The 19,558-nt window shown below is 40.5% G+C and overlaps 1 protein-coding gene across 2 annotated transcripts; it reads right to left on the reverse strand.

The window, feature by feature from the left end:
- Window positions 1–10,053: 10,053 nt before the first annotated feature.
- dus4l (dihydrouridine synthase 4-like (S. cerevisiae)) lies at window positions 10,054–19,387 on the reverse strand. Of its 2 annotated transcripts, XM_010899641.4 has the most exons (12): window positions 19,080–19,387; window positions 18,861–18,982; window positions 18,109–18,349; window positions 17,760–17,986; window positions 13,956–14,215; window positions 12,900–13,006; window positions 12,593–12,693; window positions 12,321–12,468; window positions 11,939–12,074; window positions 11,528–11,630; window positions 11,274–11,365; window positions 10,054–11,110 (listed from the first exon to the last, which is right to left on the reverse strand). In XM_010899641.4, the coding sequence occupies exons 1-12, from the start codon at window positions 19,175–19,177 to the stop codon at window positions 11,075–11,077; spliced, it is 1,671 nt and encodes a 556-aa protein (XP_010897943.2). In that variant the 5' UTR covers window positions 19,178–19,387; the 3' UTR covers window positions 10,054–11,074. The 2 variants fall into 2 exon arrangements, with proteins under 2 accessions (XP_010897943.2, XP_010897944.1); XM_010899642.2 differs by lacking the exons at window positions 10,054–11,110; window positions 11,274–11,365; window positions 11,528–11,630; ... (2 more) ...; window positions 12,593–12,693; window positions 12,900–13,006 and adding an exon at window positions 13,626–13,733.
- Between the last annotated feature and the right edge of the window lie 171 nt (window positions 19,388–19,558).

Consider the following 19,558-nt stretch of genomic DNA (forward strand, 5'->3'; position numbering starts at 1 on the left):
CGTACATGTGAAACACACACAGAACCGGAAATATTTTAGGTATTTCAATTATTTTAAAAACAAGTATTCAGTAAGTAGCTTATATTTTTTTTTCATTTCGCAGACACTCTTATGCAGAAACAACTTACAGGAGCAATTAAATTGAAGTGCCTCACTCAAGGGCTCAATGAAAACATTTTCACCTGGTTAGCTTAGAGATTTGAAACAGAGCCCAACAATCTAAACGCTATGATATCAGCCACTTCAAATATATGTTAAAAACATTTAATATTTAAATTATATGGATGTTTCTGAAAAAGTTCTAAAGTACTTAGTTGTTTAATGTCAAATAAAATAACATTTAATGAATTAAAATCTAAAAAAATTTGTAACATATCTGCAGTAATTATGGAATGACAGTGTTTCACACTCGTATTTACTTGCCAGTATTGTGATTACCTCTAATGGTTTGTTATATATTTCTCTCCCCTGGCCCAGATTTGAGTTGGTTGGCTGTAGAAATCAAATGAGCCATTTTTAAAGCATGGCTCAGACTGAGGCAATCTGCAATTGCTTCTTTTGCTCAAAAACAGTCATTGTCAACTGCCTCTCTTAGGTTCATGAAAAGATAATCTAGCTATTTTCCAGATGTTTGGTCAGTCCTCTGATGCATAGAATAATTTGGCTGGCTGCGACAATGTCTGTTCGTCCTTGCGCATGCAATCTATGGCCACCTCAAAGGAGTTAAGATAAGTTCAGAGTTGTCATGCATGGATAGCTTGATGATAGGCAGATTGATGACAAGCTTTTCTTCATTCATTCTGAGAATTGAGTGAATCATTTTTTCCTGCTGAGAGCATAAACACAACTGTGGCTGGTTGTAGACAATCATCTTCAAAGAGATTCTGTCCGAATGTGGTAATCACTTGTGATAGCAAGAGACAATGAGGACCGCTTTAAGGTTGGCTTTGTTCAGGTTATCTAGATATTTTATTATGATGAGCTGCAGTGAGGGAGCAAAGTATCTTTCACACTGTGGAAAGTTAACATCAGCAAGGTCAGCTTTTAGTTCTTATTTTCAGCATTTTCATGAACTTTCAGAGTATTCTTGGTTCTTGAAATAAGTTCCGGAAAACTATGTTTGAAAGAAATTAAAAATGGAATTTCCCTTCTGTTTATAATTCCTCCATTTGGTAATGTCCAGACGCCCTACAGTCTAACCAACCAACCACTTGTCTTGATCCTTTCCCTAAACATTCAGGCTTTAAGACAGATCTTTCAACTCTGGCTACTACATTCTGTGTCACAGAAGCTCTCTGGTCTGTGAAAGCTGACTTTCCCCTCTTTTCTCATCTTTCTTCATCAGAAGTATTAAAGGTTTTTCAGCAGGGACCCCAGTTGTTGTGACATAATTTTACATGCTACAAATCTAATTACACAACCTTAACATTTGTACTTCCACTTCCACTTTTAAACATCAATCTTGGAATCAGTTTCTACAGTCAGATGAGACGAAACTAAAGCTTTTGGCCAAAAACACCATAGGTGGATTTGGCTTAAAAAGAGAGATGGTCAAGCAGAAAATATGGTGGTGGACCTGGGATGTTGTAGGTCAGTTTTTCTTAAAAGAGCCCCGGGAATATTGTCAGCATCTGTGTTTGCCAGGAAGCAGATAGTGGATCTTCCAGCAGGAAATGATCCAAAGCATTCTGCCAGATCCACACAAAAGTGTCTCACTGATCACAGAATCAAAGCTTTTGCAAACCCCATTAATGATCTGTGGGGTGAGCTGAAGAAAAGAGTGCACACTATTGCATTACATCCTCCACGGGGCTGTGGAGAGGATTAGTATTTGCACAATACGATTTCACTACTGGTAGAATTATTATAATTTTTTTAAACAGACTCAGACCTGGATCTCTTTTGAGGCATGTGAAGACATGTTTACATGTATAGTTAGACACACAAACAAAATTTAAAAATGTAAACATTTTAAAACATACAAAACAGAGACATACACACACCTAAAGGATTATTAGGAACACCATACTAATACTGTGTTTGACCCCATTTCGCCTTCAGAACTGCCTTAATTCTACGTGGCATTGATTCAACAAGGTGCTGAAAGCATTCTTCAGAAATGTTGGCCCATATTGATAGGATAGCATCTTGCAGTTGATGGAGATTTGTGGGATGCACATCCAGGGCACGGAGCTCCCGTTCCACCACATCCCAAAGATGCTCTATTGGGTTGAGATCTGGTGACTGTGGGGGCCATTTCAGTACAGTGAACTCATTGTCATGTTCAAGAAAACAATTTGAAATGATTCGAGCTTTGTGACATGGTGCATTATCCTGCTGGAAGTAGCCATCAGAGGATGGGTACATGGTGGTCATAAAGGGATGGACATGGTCAGAAACAATGCTCAGGTAGGCCGTGGCATTTAAACAATGCCCAATTGACACTAAGGGGCCTAAAGTGTGCCAAGAAAACATCCCCCACAACATTACACCACCACCACCACAGTGGTAACAAGGCATGATGAATCCATGTTCTCATTCTGTTTACGCCAAATTCTGACTCTACCATCTGAATGTCTCAACAGAAATCGAGACTCATCAGACCAGGCAACATTCTTCAAGTCTTCAACTGTCCAATTTTGGTGAGCTTGTGCAAATTGTAGCCTCTTTTTCCTATTTGTAGTGGAGATGAGTGGTACCCGGTGGGGTCTTCTGCTGTTGTAGCCCATCCGCCTCAAGGTTGTGCGTGTTGTGGCTTAACAAATGCTTTGCTGCATACCTCGGTTGTAACGAGTGGTTATTTCAGTCAAAGTTGCTCTTCTATCAGCTTGAATCAGTCGGCCCATTCTCCTCTGACCTCTAGCATCAACAAGGCATTTTCGCCCACAGGACTGCCGCATACTGGATGTTTTTCCCTTTTCACACCATTCTTTGTAAACCCTAGAAATGGTTGTGTGTGAAAATCCCAGTAACTGAGCAGATTGTGAAATACTCAGACCGGCCTGTCTGGCACCAACAACCATGCCACGCTCAAAATTGCTTAAATCACCTTTCTTTCCCATTCTGACATTCAGTTTGGAGTTCAGGAGATTGTCTTGACCAGGAACACACCCCTAAATGCATTGAAGCAACTGCCATGTGATTGGTTGATTAGCTAATTGCATTAATGAGAAATTGAACAGGTGTTCCTAATAATACTTTTGGTGATTGTACAATTCAATGTTCTAGGCTCTATCTTCTTTTCTCTATACAATAAATCACTAATATGGATGAAACTCCGCTACTTTTCTCCCTCCTCCTTTCTGACACCCAGGTGGAGACAACATCTCTGCATGCCAGGCTAAAATCTCAGCTTGAATTTTGGTGTCCCTTTCCCAAAGTGAAAAAAGCCTTGGTGTGATCTTTGTCAAAAGCCTGTCATTTTCTACAACATTTGATGGGGAAGTATGTTACTCACACAGGATGCAGTGCAGGTTCTAATTAAAGTCAGCTCCCACTCAAATCAGTCAAAGCTCTTCACTGTTCTAACACCCCAAAGCACCCCCCTGATAATAGGTTACATTTATAATTAGATTAAATTAAATTCATTTCAGTTGTCATGTTCTTCTGCAACTTGCTGATAACTTTAGAAAAAATCTACTCAGTACAGCTGTGATATGGGACATTGAAAAGATGTTGAAAATACCTATTTCTGTAGTTTTTTTTTTGGAAGAGATCAATCTTTCAATAACATTTGCTCAGTGGACAGGCAATTTTAAGGTTAAAACATTAAACTGTGGTCGCTCTGGATAACAGGGTCTGCTGAATTACTAAAATGTCAATGTAAAAAGTATTAGAACATGCTTATAAATACAATTTGGTTAATCACTAAAAAAAATGTTTTAACTATGTATTTGATACAACTCAAACGGGAATACATATTTAAAATATCAAGTAGTTAAACCAAGATCTTACATTCATACACACATACACACACACATACCGAAAGAATGCACAGGGAACTACCATGGACTGAATCTAGCCATCTTATCTCATAGAACATAAATTATATATTTGTACTTGACCTGTCTAGGTTTATGAATATTTTGAAAAATATTGTTTTTTTAAGATAATTGAAGTATTTCCTGAATGTACATGGGTTGTTCTGGAATTGTGGTAGAATTTGCCTCTCTTTGCTGCCATATAACACTCTTTCAAATAAAAACAGTTTTTATCTTATACTGCACGTTTTGTTGATATTTAAACATTATGCAATGCATTGTTTAGAGTATACAGGTGGAATTGTAGTGATGTTTTTTTTTATGATATATTGTCTCTCCCTTAGTGTTATCTCATTGGTGTTATTGATTTAAAAAATATATTTCAAATATCGGTTTTCTAAGATATAGATAATGACATTGAGCATTCCTTCCACAATTCAAGAATAACCCACCAGCTGTATTTGACAATAATGTAAAAACAAAGAATGTCATCTTTGTTTTTGGTAGAGTAAGTATTTAATTCAATTTGTACTGTCTGCTAATTGTTTTTACTGTAAAGAGTCCAGTTTTGGTCACAGTATTTTTGTAACAACTCTCAAGCATTCAGATATCTTTAATATCTAATATCTGTTAAGGGCGAATGAAAGGCATTCTCAAAGGAATGTAATATCTTTGTTTATCATTATATCTATGTGATCATGTTGTTACAAAGGAGATGCCACTGTGGTAGTGTTACAAGTGTTCTCCCTTTGTTGCTCAGAATTGTTGTCTGATTGCAGTTCTTATCAAATCCACTAGATGTCCGTATTGTATACTTAGGAGATCTCTATTTAGAAAGATTAATATAATCTTATATTTACAACTCAATGGTCATTATAGATATAAAATGCAGATATACTGGAACCCTACTCTTTGTTAGAGCAATGTATTATAGTTCCACCATAAGTGACAAAATGTGCCATATACCATGTAAGGAGAAAAGCTAATTCATTCAATGTATTGGTCAGTGTGGTGTGTGTGTGCGTGTGTCTGAGTGTGTGCACATCATGTGCATGTGTTTGCAAGTTTTAACGTGCCAAAACCTCAGAACAAATACATCACATGGTCTATTCTCAGGTTGTATTGAGTTTGGTAGAGAATACACTTAACATTACATCTTACAAATGACAATTTTAATCACTGGTGTGCCAAATATTTGCATTTGGCAGTCAATACCAATACCATTTGAATATGTTTGTGTTGTGAAGCAAATTAAATGGATGTAATTGTTCACTTGCTTTAAAAATATGAATGTATAGCTAGGTCAAATTATTAAAACCCTTGAGAAAAGATTAGAAATAAATACTGTATAAAAATTAAGTAGAGATGCATTGCATTCTTTAAAAAAAATGGGATCATTACTTGAAAATAATACGGTCTATCCATCCATCCATCATCTTCTGCTTATCCGGGGCCGGGTCGCGGGGGCAGCAGTCTAAGCAGGGATGCCCAGACTTCCCTCTCCCCAGACACTTCCTCCAGCTCTTCCGGGGGGACACCGAGGCGTTCCCAGGCCAGCCGGGAGACATTGTCCCTCCAGCGTGTCCTAGGTCTTCCCCGGGGTCTCTTCCTGGTGGGACAGGACCGGAACGCCTTCCCAGGAAGGCGTTCCGGAGGGATCCGAAACAGATGCCCAAGCCACCTCAGCTGACCCCTCTCGATGTGGAGGAGCAGCGGCTCTACTCTGAGCTCCTCCCGGGTGACCAAGCTTCTCACCCTATCTCTAAGGGATCGCCCAGCCACCCTGCGGAGAAAGCTCATTTCGGCCGCCTGTATCCGGGATCTTGTCCTTTCGGTCATGACCCAAAGCTCATGACCATAGGTGAGAGTAGGAACGTAGATTGACCGGTAAATCGAGAGCTTTCGCCTTGCGGCTCAGCTCTTTCTTCACCACGACAGACCGATACATCGACCGCATTACTGCAGAAGCTGCACCGATCTGTATGTCAATCTCCCGTTCCATCCTTCCCTCACTCGTGAACAAGACCCCTAGATACTTAAAGTCCTCCACTTGAGGCAGGCACTCTCCACCAACCTGAAGTGGGCAAGCCACCCTTTTCCGACTGAGGACCATGGACTCGGATTTGGAGGTACTGATTTTCATCCCCACCGCTTCACACTCGGCTGCAAACCGTCCAAGTGCATGCTGAAGGTCCTGGCTTGAAGGGGCCAACATGACAACATCATCCGCAAAGAGCAGAGACGAAATCGTGTGGTCCCCAAACCTGACACCCTCCGGCCCCTGGCTGCGCCTAGAAATTCTGTCCATAAAAATTACGAACAGAACCGGCGACAAAGGGCAGCCCTGCCGGAGTCCAACATGCACAGGGAACAAGTCTGATTTACCGGCAATGTGGACCAAGCGCCTGCTTCGGTCGTACAGGGACCTGACAGCCCTTAGCAAAGGACCCAGGACCCCATATTCCCGAAGCACCCTCCACAGGATGTCACGAGGGACGCAGTCGAATGCCTTCTCCAAATCCACAAAACACATGTGGATTGGTTGGGCAAACTCCCATGTACCCTCCATCACCCTGTAGAGGGTATAGAGCTGGTCCAGTGTTCCACGGCCTGGATGAAAACCACACTGTTCCTCCTGAATCCGAGGTTCTACTATCGGCCGTATTCTCCTCTCCAGAACCCTGGCATAGACTTTCCCAGGGAGGCTGAGCAGTGTGATCCCCCTATAGTTGGAACACACCCTCCGGTCCCCCTTCTTAAAAAGAGGGACCACCACCCTGGTCTACCATCCCAGAGGCACTGTCCCCGACTGCCACGCGATGTTGGAAAAATAATACGTTAGCTGAGATAAATATTTTAACAAATATGTATTATTTTGTCAAAATATAGGGCTAAATATTATTGCCAAGATTGTTCCAGCGGTCATGTACTGCTACTGTGTGGATTAGTCTGACATACTGCTCTTTCAGCAAAAACACCTCTCTCTCACCACTTTCCTATCCAATACAGAACAAAAAAATACCTGAAGAGCACCTTAAATTCAGTGGATGTCTGGTTAGGCAGACCATTTTCAGCTTCCATGAATGCTTCCGACATGTTAACGCCTAGTGTGTGGTTGTAAAGCCGGTTGTACATAATGCCAAATTCTCTAAATCTACATTGTAGGCAGCTTACGGTACACAAACATTATCACATAATACATTCTCTGGCAACAGATCAGGTGGACATTCCTGCAGTAAGCATTGTTTATTATACACTCAGTCAAAATGTAAGACATCTATGGCATTGTAAGGTGTAAGAAAACTGCACTTTTGACAGTGGCCTTTCATGTTTCCCAGCACAAGGTGTACCTGTGTAATACTCATGATGTTCAATAATCTCCTTGATATGTGACACCTATCAGGCTTTATTTAGTGTATTACTAGGGGGACCCTCACAGTGGTTGTCGTTTCACAATTAGAGGTTTGTAGGCACTGGATGATTATGGTAAAATGGTGAACACTTTTTTTCATACTGTCTTAGGCTGTCTTGATCTAGTCTGCCCAACTCTGGTCTGCTTGTTCACAACTCCCCAGCACATCATGCTTCAAGGACCATGCCAGTCAGTGAAACTTGATTTTTCAAGCATCTCTATCAAGCCTGGTAAGAGCATAAATGGTGTGTATCTGAAGCAAACATTACTTCTTTTAGCTAAGCCAGTCAAGTAGGTTAGGATAGGTTAATTTAACATGCACATTTCTTGCAGTGCAAGGACAAAGTCTAATAAAGTGAAAGCCTCAGAACAGCTGCGTCATTTTGTGCCCGGGAGTCTGAATCCTAGTAGCTCACTGGGGCAATGCCCAGGGGCATCGCATGTAGTGGTGCAAATTGGGTCAGCAAGCAAATTTCATGTGGTACGTTAAGCATTTGCAAGTTCAACCATATTTATTGGCTAGGGAATAGGTTATCCTAATGTAGATCATACTGTACATGCTCCAAAGTATTTTTAAGCAGAGTGTGATGAGCAGGATCTACTTATTACACACTGACAAACACATATTTAAACATTTATAGGAAAGTGGCAAATGTTCCAAAAACAATCTACAATTATTCTTTCCTCATGTTCCATATTTGCCATTGAAAATATTACATTATCAGTCAACTTACCTAAAAAATCTGTGCTCTTATATATATATATATATATATATATATATATATCCATCCCCATCACTCTATGAAACTAACCTATGATATTAAATGTTTTCCTCGTCAATTGACACAATATCTCATAATAACAAAGCTAAAATATTTGCTAATTCTTTTTTAAATCACATTTAAACAAATTCAGACCTTTAATTATGACACTTGAAAATGAGCTGAGGTGCATCCAGTTTCCATTGATCATCCTTAAAATGTTTCTACAACTTGACTGGATCAATTGAATCCACCTTAGTTTAATTCAGGTGATTGGACATGATTTGGAAAGGCACGTCTGTCAAACTTGGAGTTTGACAAAAGGCACCTAAAGGACACAGACCATGAATAACAAGATTCTCTGGTATGATGAAACCAACATTGAACCCTTTGGACTGAATGCCAAGCCTTTCTGTGGGAAACCAGGTGGCGCTAATCACATGGCCAATACCATCCCTACGGTGAAGTATGATGGTTGTAGCATAATGCTTTCAGGATATTTTTTCAGGGGCAGGAACTGGGAGACTGGTCAGAATCGAGGAAAATATGAATGGAGAAAAGTACTGACAGACCCGTGATGAAAACCTGCTCCAGAGTAATCAGGAACTCAAACTGGGGCAAAGTATCAGTGAGTATTGTTTGAAGGGGTTCTGAATACTTGTTTAATAAATTTGCAAAACCATATAAAAACATTTGCTTTGTCATTTAGGGATATTGTGTGTAGATAAGGATTTTGTTAATAATAATGACATTATAGAATCACGCAGTTGCTGCAGATTTGTCGGCTGCACATCCATGATGCGAATCTCTCGTTCCACCACATCCCAAAGGTACTCTATTGGATTGAGATCTGGTGACTGTGGAGGCCATTTGAGTACAGTGAACTTTTTGTTCAAGAAACCAGTTAGACGATGGGTATGTTGTGGTCATGAAGGGATGGACATGGTCAGCAACAATACTCAGGTAGGCTGTGGCATTTAAACAATGCTCAGTTGGTACCAAGGGGCCCAAAGTGTGCTAAAAAAATATCCCCCATCACATTACACCACCAGCCTGAACCGTTGATACAAAGTAGGATGGATCCATGCTTTCATGTTGTTTACACCAAATTTGGACCCTACCATCTGAATGTCACAGCAGAAACCATGACTTAGCAGTTTTTCCGATCTTCTATTGTCCAATTTTGAGAGGCACGTATGCAAATTGTATCCTCAGTTTCCTGTTCTTAGCTGACAGGAGTGGCACCTGGTGTGGTCTTCTGCTGTTGTAGCCCATCTGCTTCAAGGTTCGTTCAGATGCACTTCTGGATATCTTGGTGGTAACAGATAGAAAGGCAACAGTATCTCACATATCAGCTCAAACCAGTCTGGCCATTCTCCCCTGATCTCTGCCATCAAAATAGCATTTTCTCCTTTCCGGACCATTCTTTGTAAACCCTGGAGATTGATGTGCGGGAAAATACCAGCAGCTCAGCACTTTCTGAAATACTCAAACCAGCCCGTCTGATACCAACAACCACACCCCATTCAGTCACTTAAATCACCTTCCTTCCCCATTCTGATGCTTGGTTTAGCAGATCATCTTGACCATGTCTACATGCCTAAATGCACGGCGTTGCTGCCACATGATTGGCTGATTAGATATTTGTGTTAACAAGCAGTTGAAAAGGTGCACCTGATAAAGTAGCCAATGAGTGTATGTAGCCTACTTGGATACAACGAAACAGACAATATAGTTCAGTCTTTATAGAATTTGTTCTAGTAAATGTTTGTCTTTATAAAAGGTGCAAATAATTTGACCTAACTACAGTTTTATTTATTTCTGTTTTTATGTAAGAAATTGTCATGTAATAAAAAATTATTTTGAAGGTATAACATTTTGGTATGTGAAGACATTTCAATACACACAAAAAATTCTTTAATAGTAACCAATGCAGTATATGGCAGCACACATTTTCCTTACTCATAGCAAATGTCCAAAAGGCACTTATTTTTTTTCAGAGAAGCCACTGATCCACAGCACTGTATTTACACTATGGGGGAAAATGTCTAGCCCTAATAGATAAGCATCTAGGGGACGGAAAATAGCGGAAGATGTTTTGGTCAATTAGAAAGCGCACACACTACACAACCCAAGCCCTAGGCTGGGCACAGTCACAATGGTATAATCAGTTTGCCAAACCATCACAGGCTGCCCTGTTGCAAGGGAAAATACCTGAGTGTGAAGAGGAAATAGTATTTCCAAAAAGAGAAAATGACCCCCAAATCAGATTTTCAATCTAGCTGAACCCTGACCCTGTGCAATATCTGCCCCAATCACACCTAACACGGCCGAATGGCAACAAACCATCGCCACTGATATCAAGTGTTAAACAACCAAAATCACCCAATACAACTTCTCCCTATGAACTAAATGCTAAATTTGTTTTACCAACTCTGCATTGCAGCTAAAGTACGAGGAATATGCTGTAGATAGCAAGGCAATCGCAACAGTGTACACGTCATATACTGAAAAAAAATTGTAATCTCAAATCATATACATGCAAGCATACATTCACAAATGAACAATTGTCAAAACAGCAAATAATGACACACTACCTATGGCTTAGTTCCAAAATCTTACATTAACGTACCACTTGGACAGAAGCAACTTGTTGCTAATTATTTCAAAGTAGTATTGTAGTGAATCTTGGAACGCAACATTCCTAGCTTCTTGTGAGTAGTTACTCTACAATCAGGCACCGGTGATTTGAACACTATAGGAATGTGTCTGTTTTCTGTGACATCATTCGTGGTGCCACATTATGTCATAGGAAAGTGACTGTGTGTAAAACAACAATGATTGCATGCACTTCAATGCTTCTTCTAGTTTCTTGGTCAAATCTGTAAACCTTTTGACTGCCATAGACCAAGAATATTGTCTCAATCCTCCTTTTTGTCTCCACTCTCTTGAAGAGTCTGGGGGGGGGGGGGGGGGGAGAAAGAAAAAACATACAGCAGGAGTACTGTGAAGTCAGAGCTAAAGTAAACAATCTAGATTTTAGCAAAATAGACAGTTACTGTATAGTTTCAAAGTATGTAATTATGTTGCAGTATACATGTTTTATCTGGGAGCAGATACCTGGTGTTCTTTGAGCAGTCGGTCGTATTCTCTGGTCAATTCATCATACTGTTTCTTCATAGCTTCCAACTGGGATTGGGACGTTTTCAAGGCTAAGGCAAATGGGAATCCAACAGCATTTGCAACATTAGACTATTCCCATTTCATCCCATCTATCAAGTGTTAGGTGACATGTAATGGGTTAGAATGTGAAATCTGGAATCGTTAAAGTATTATTGGATGTTAAGGTTAAATGTAATCAAGCAGTTTCTCACCTTCTTTGGAAGCCTTCTGTTCTTCTTTGCATTTCTCCACCTCTTTCCTCAGCAACTCGTTTCCCTCGGCTGTTGCCTTGTCTCCCTTCCTATCCATCAGTGTCTGAAATGAAGAAACAAACGCGTATAAACATCAACACCTGCTTAACGACAGGATTTTAATATATTTTTTCAGGAACCTCATGCTTTGACAGGAGAGCGGTGAAAGATAGTTTTCACTGAAAGGATTCAAATTTATGCCAGACCACCCAATAGCCCACCCAGAAGGAAGCTTATGGTGTCGGTAAGGACCCACATCTCATTATACAGTTTTAGACAGGGTTTCTGAGGTCAGAACTCCTGTTTTTTTGGAGACCTAACTTTAATAAGAGTTTGTATGCAAAGAGGCAGTGCTAATGTTTACGACGTCACCTGTTTCAGTAGCTCATTGTCCTCCATGTATTTCTTGGCAGCCAGGTTGGCATTGTCTGCCTGGGTCTGCAAAGCAGCTGTGTTGCCTGATTGTGTTGCCAGCTGGTTGATCAGAGTGATCACCCGCCTCATCAGCCTGCAGGAAATGACAGAGTGTAACAGTTAGATCTCCATCTGAAGTTCTCCAGCATTACATCACAAATTATCTGTTGCTAAACATTTTGCTACAATGCCCATCTAAGCACAGACTTTTACAGGCATGCAATGAATAGAGATACGCTTATGACCATCTACTAATTGGCTGGTTTTTAAGTCTCCCAATGTGACGGCAACAGTCTATGGGCAAGTGATGGACAGACTGATCCAGAGATTCAAGACTTACAGCCAGAGGAAGAGAGAGAATCCTGAGATGTAGAGGTTCCTCTGGGCTCGGAAGAGCTTCATGTGGAGGTGGTCGAACGTGCTGGGATGCAGGTTGGCATTTTTATTCGGCTGTCCCCCTGAATACTTCTTTACCTCACGCATAGCATCTGCAGGGCGGACAGAGATCATGTAAAGGCACTGCATGAGATTTACATTTTTACATATTTGGCAAATGATTTGAGCCATTCTGATTCATGAGTAGATTAAACATGGGCGTGGGTATCAGCTCACCAAAGAAGAAGACTATAAGAATTATTATCATGGCGATGAAGACTTTGTTCCCAAACTTTGCCATCCTGTTCCAGATATTCAGCTGGAAAATACGCTGCCATCTGAAACCACAAACAAAACTTGCTTGAAAACTTAGATGTTTTAACTTGTACAGTAGCAGGTTTCCTACTGTAGCTTAAAATGAGAAGTCACCATACAACCGTCTCCTGTATGTGAAATGCCATGGTGAAAATTGTTGCACTGTCTCAGGAGTGGTTAGGGCTCATTCCTACAGTGTGGTTGAAGACTATTCATACACCATTCCTACCTTGTGGCTGAGATGAAGGGTAGGCAGAGGAGGAGGAGAATGAATATCTCTGCATAGAGGAAGCAAGCTACCGTAGTCCATTGCAACGACATCTCGAGTGATATGGTCTGTAGAAAATTAAACATTTTACAAATAAATCCTTGTCACAGTCTAACAGTTAATGTTTTCAGAATGACAAATGTTGGCATATCAAAGTCAACAGGGGGAACAGCCGACTGGGTACGTTATTTATCGTTCTCGTTTGTTTTGGTTATCTTCTACTAACGGTAAAACCACCAATTCAAATGTATCCGCAATAACAATAAGTCCCTGTTTCAGTGATAAGCCTCTTATATTTGAAAAAGGTTCACGTGCTTGGGTAACAGCCAGTCGTACTGTAGGCTACGTAGTTACTTAGCTAGCTAGCTAAAACGCTGTAGTTATTAGGTAATGTTCAGCATTATGCTGCATCATTCAGTTAACGATCATACTCCTATTCCTGTAACTAGTTACGTGTCTACAGTACTCTAGTTGAATATTGTATACAGAAATAAAGTAGGTTGCATCTTTCCCCTATCCAGTAAAATCTTCAAAAACTGCGACCATCTTTAAACAACAGCTACCTAATTAGCCATCTGGTAGGAATATACAGAGCAATCAGCTACCAAGTAATGTACTGTAGCAAAGACCGCTAGCTAAACACGATAAGACATAACTAGGCAACATTTATTGCCAACTTACTCAGCGGCACTCAATCCCAGGAGAAGAATAAACAGCAACTTTGGAGACAACCGTTGAACGTTTCCTTTAGCTGTAACTTTCTCTTGCGTCATGCGGAAGCTTCTAGTTTCCTGGCTGATTACAATTACGTTTAATATAAGGCCGATTCTCTATGTAGATAACGAGCAACATTAAATTAAGCATTAAGAAAGTAGGCGTAATTTGTCAGAACACATGCAAGGAACACTTCAAACACTTCAGTTAAAAGACTGAAATAGATGACTATTTATTAAAAACAATTTATTACATTTATAATACCATACAAATATTCCCAGACAGACTTTATGATACACCCACAGTCAGTGTGTCCGGTAATCCATACGTGCTGTGGAGGTAGTCAATGACAGCGGCGGTGCTGTGCAGGGAGTTGAACACCTTCCTCTCAGGCTGGGAGCAAACCCTCTCCAGCATGTAAATAAGGTGCTGGTGGAAGCAGGTGAAGGGGGTTCCCTGGTCTGTGGCGAGATCAACCCAGTCCCAGACACACTCAAGAGGGGTCTCATTGTAGCCAGCGAACATTGCAGGGTTGGCCAGCAGCCCCCGGGCTGCCATTACACCTACAGAACAGGAGGAGGATAAGTGGCTTGAGTGAGACGTATGTAACTATGATGATATTGTACAGGGATACTAACGCAATTTCACAAGACGGCACGGATTTGCAAAGTTCCTAGGTAAGAGTAAAGTATTGTAGATCAACACACTAGTGGTATGTTTACCACAACCCGGAGTGTATCATTGCTTTTCTACAACAAGTTACAAACACTATTAAAACAATGCAACAATACATTTTAATTAAAACTGTTATAAAGTGCATATTTTCTTTCCATGACCAAATAATCATGATACCATTTATTCAGCTACCCAAGCCAGCTGATCATTTGTTTGATTTGTGGTGTTGTCGTTCCAACTGTCTAGTTGTTAATTTGAGTTGTTATGGGCTTTGGAGAGGTAGCTAGTAAATGGTGACTGTTGATTGTGCTCTCCATGGTCAGGAATTCTCATCAAGCATGCAATAGGCCTTAATCTACAAGCCAGACCGTTTTATATAAATGGGAATTATTCTTACAACACCGATTTGTTGAAGTGATCCAAGCTCTTTCTCATTGACTTTTTAGCTAACTGTAGCCAAATACATAGCTTACCCAAAAAACTAAAGCAAAAGGCAGGTACACCAGCAAACCATGTAGTCTACTTCATCAACGCCGCAAATGAAATCCGCGCTTAATTGAAAAAGCCCGGTTTCAATGAACGCCAACTTCCACTTGGCTCAAGCCGTTCCATTAACACAATCTAGCCGTGTCTTGTCAACGTTAACTCAAACCAGTATTGAACAAGCTTGCATTGTGCACGCGCAAGCAGTACACATGCAGCCCAGTACAAACAATAATCGAAATCAAGATACTGTCGCAAAAAAAGAAGCGAAAACTAGAGCAGTGATCTTCTGAACAGAGGAACAAACCCTGCTGATGGGACTTCATGAAGAAGGGCAACACTGCCGCAATTGACAAGACTGGGGAGATTGCTTGGCAAAACATTTCTGACAGATTAAATGGATAATTCATACTAGCCTAGTTATTGTTTATTTATTACAAATTAAACATTCAGATCACTAGGTAAGTAAGACTCGCAATATTATCAGGCTATATGATATCCGATTTAACTACAATTCATTTACAGTTAATTTGCCTAATTTGACGAGGATTGAAGCCTTTCAGACCTACTAAGTCTTGGCCGATATTCATTCTCAGAAATTACATCTCAACAGAGGTCAACTGAATAGCCAAAAAAGAATGTGGCAACAGCTTCGGTATTAAATATCAGGCAACTTCCATCACAGATCATAAGACAGAAGAGGGTAACCAACCATGTGGCAGACTCAGCTTGGCAGAGCCTTCATTTTAAATTGCTCAGCATGACTCAGAAAAGTTGATGCAGTGGTGTCTTTTAAAATGTAAATTCCAGTTCCAAATTATCTCAACATTGCACACATTCCAGAATAATATTTTTTACTTTGGGTCTGACATTGTGTGAGTTTACAAATCTGGTTTTGCTTAGGTCTTCTGCAGATATATGTTAGTGCTATGACATACTTGGTAAGGAATGGAAATATAAGATTTTTTCTGATTGAGCTGTGCTGATAAGGTAAAGTGAAACATTCTCCGTACAGTACAGTTACTACAGTGTGGGAAACACTTATTTGATCCCCTGCTGATTTTGTAAGTTTGCCCACTGACAAAGAAATGATCAGTCTAATAAGAATACTTATTTCACTCATTAAAATGCAAATCAATTTCTAACATTTTTGACATGTTTTTCTGGATTTTTTTGTTATTCTGTCTCTCACTGTTCAAATAAACCTACCATTAAAATTATAGACTGATCATTTCTTCGTCAGAGGGCAAATGTACAAAATCAACAGGGGATCAAATAAATTTCCCCCTCACTGTACATTGTGTGAGGCAGATATTGAAACTGACATTTCTGTGAACAACTGCCAGGGTAACGGGACTTAAATCCAAAGAAGTGTTGACATCCAAACTTATTTGATCTGTCATGCACATGGGTACAGCCTATTGTGCCAATAACATTGGGGAAGCCTGAAAAAGAGGATTACATTAAAACAGAGCCTTGTCACCCTGTAGGCTACTTAACGGTCACATACCTGCAAATAAATAAAATGCCTTCTTGATTTTTTGTGTTTCAAGATGACCAGAGAAAGTGATGAAAATATTCATGTACTGCTTTAGAGCAAGGCATACCTTTATTTGCTAGCATGCAGTTTGCCTTCGCAACATGGACTTGCTCCTACTTACCTCGCTGAAATGATCCAGCCATACATACCTACACGTAATTTTAGATTGAAAGATGCAGGCCTTCTAATTGAACCTAGAATTTCTAAACAAACAGCCGGAGGCAGGAAATTCTCTCATAGAGCTCCACTACTGTGGAACGATTTGCCAGTTAAGGTTAGAAATGCAAACTCAGTGCAAACTTTCAAGTGTCTACTAAAGACTGTGTCGTCTGGGCCAGGGTGGTGAAGGTGATCAGAAAGGCTTGTTACTGTCCACCCTTGCTGTCTTGCCAGGTGGGCTCTCATCGCCACTGGGATGCCCTCCCTCCAATGCCATTCAGGGCCGGAGTCACTGGCTTGTTGTTGTCTCTCTGTTGCGCACTTGTGCAATTGGGCTGTACTCTACTGGTAATACTCTGCCCTCATTCATGGTGGTTGCGGTTGGTGGGTGTCCCTTTGGTTGATGCTTGGCAATGTGGGTGGATTGATTTCCTGCCTGTTTGGCCCTGTCCGGGGCCTCCCCCAGATGTGGCCACAGTGTCACCAGACCCCCGTCTCAGCCCCAAGGTCTTATGCTGCTATATTATTGTGCTGGGGGAGTAGGGTCAGTTCTCCTTCTCCACTATAAATCCTTGTATATATAAGGAATGCATTTTCAAAATTATCCCTGTCTCCTGAAGTTTGAAACTTAGGAGGACATGAGGTCCTGGCCAACACCTGACGAGTATCTGGCTTGAAAGACCCGTTGCTGTCCCTGTCCAAAGGCCTGGTTGTGTTGCAGATCAAGACGATACCTTTCAGATGCCACTGTGCTGACACCTCCCCCTCCCCCGTGTTGTCCCTGTCCTTGTCCATCTGGTCATGCTTCTGACCTGGAATAAGCTTAAATAGACTCTGGACTCAGCCCACATGCATTTATTAATTATTACAATTTGTACTCTTAATATGTTCACCCGGCACAGCCAGAAGGACTGGTCACCCCTGAGCCTGGGTCCTCTCTAGGTTTCTTCCTAAATTTCGGCCTTCTTAGGGAGTTTTTCCTAGCCACTGAAATTCAACACTACTGTTGTTTGCTCCTTGGGGTTTAAGGCCGGGTGTTTTGTAAAAGCACTTTGTGACAACAGCTTTTTAAATACATTTGATTGATTTGATCATAGACCCACTTTCTGATATGGCTTGGAACACATTTCAACCATTCACAAAATCAGAAGTGTCTGTCTCGTATAATTCCACAGTGGTACATGACGGAGTCTGTAGTCACAAGTAGTGTGTAGAAGGAATTACTTGAGATGTGCACTAAACAAACTGACCGTCAACTCCAGTGAGCTGGTGAGTGGTCTCCACATCTTGGAGGCTCTTAATGTCTCCGTTGGCGATTACAGGGACTGACAGGCTATCCTTGATGGTTTTGATGGCGTCGAAGTGGACCGGCTGGTGGCGCTCCTCTGCAGTCCTGCCGTGGACGGTAATCCAGGACACACCCGCCGCCTCTGCCTTCTGACACATGTCCACCGTGCGTCGCAGTTCCTTGTGAATTCTAAGACAAGAGAGAAGAAATAATGACTAAGCACTTTCAGCTGACACAAAATAAATTAAGCCTTAAATACATATTAAACTAGTGTATTTAGTATTGCAATTGGATTAGAAATCCAATCTTACCGTATTTTGATAGAGGTGGTGTAGTTAGGATTGTCCACTTGGTTCCTTACATGTCGAACCATGTCTTTTACCAGCTCGGGTTTGTTGATCAGGCATGCCCCGTACCCTTCTGACATGGCCCACCGTTGGGGACAGCCACAGTTGAGGTCCACTCCATCAGAGAAGGGTGCAACAACACAGGCAGCATCCGCCAGTGTCTGGGCATCGCTTGCAGCAAACTGCACTATCAGAGGACGATCAGCTGGAGTGGATGAGATAGAAAAAGATAAATAAGTATGAGCATCCAATTTATCAAGTGCAGGACTGAAAAACATAAAGAGAAATGTCTTAAAATCTGGTATCCATGATACCCATTGTGATTTTTCTATTTTTACACATGAACTGACATTGTTGACCCTCCATAATTAGTGAGATTTGTTGGGGATTATTTCTTAATTTGGCTGTATAGTAACTAACTTTCATTGACACTACAGCAAAAATAATAACTGCATACTTTCTCACTAATTATGGTACTATATATTTTTGGTTAACTGTTTATTTCATACTACCTGTGAAATTTTCTGTATAAAAGGGACTTCCTTCGTGTGAATAACTGTCTTATTGAACTGATAATGTCGAAGATCAAACCAAAATCAAAACATTGTCTATTCTTGTGCGCAGGATAAAATGTCCATGTAAGCATACCAGAATTATCCTAAACACAGAGAGCATACTAATGTAACATCGACAACTTAACATACTTGATATTTTACCTTTATTTGTTGTAAATTCACTGTCTCTCGCTTTGACAGAACGCAAAAAGTCAGGCGCAACTATCATTGGAGTGAAGCAGATGTCACAGTCATATTTTCTTACCAGTGACCTGAACGCCAATCTGGAAAATTAAATGAATGGGTTACCAGCAGGAAATGAACCATCTGTACTTACACCAGCTGTATAACACATAAGAAAAATGGAAAACAATAGCTTACTTTGAATATCGCACCATAGGTGCACATATTTTCAGAATATTTCCTTTCTCAAACATGTCCATGACGTTGTTGTTGGTCGTCATATTGAGTGGGGACATTTACAGTAGCTAGTTAGGCATGGCAGTGCATTTATGTTTAGATTAAAGTCGAAACGGTCTCTGGCATATAACTTACGATTTTACCGTTACTTGCTAACGTTCATATTTGATGTACGGTAATTAAGGTAGCCAACATTTTAAAACAACAAAGTGCGGTTATCAAAGAGGTTACATATGGAGCGCCATACTGGATGTTAGTGGGCGGGTTCTCCAAACAACCTTTCATCTATGACCTTTGAACGTGAATAATTTGCTTTTAGTATTTGCTTCTTATTTATTTGGTATGTACTGTTAATGTTAAAGATATTAATATATCAAAATAAAGATATTCACAGTTATTTTTTTACAAATATATAAAATGTTGTTGGTTTACATTTGCTT

This window comes from Esox lucius, chromosome 23 (assembly GCF_011004845.1).
Source record: "Esox lucius isolate fEsoLuc1 chromosome 23, fEsoLuc1.pri, whole genome shotgun sequence".
NCBI lineage: Eukaryota > Metazoa > Chordata > Actinopteri > Esociformes > Esocidae > Esox > Esox lucius.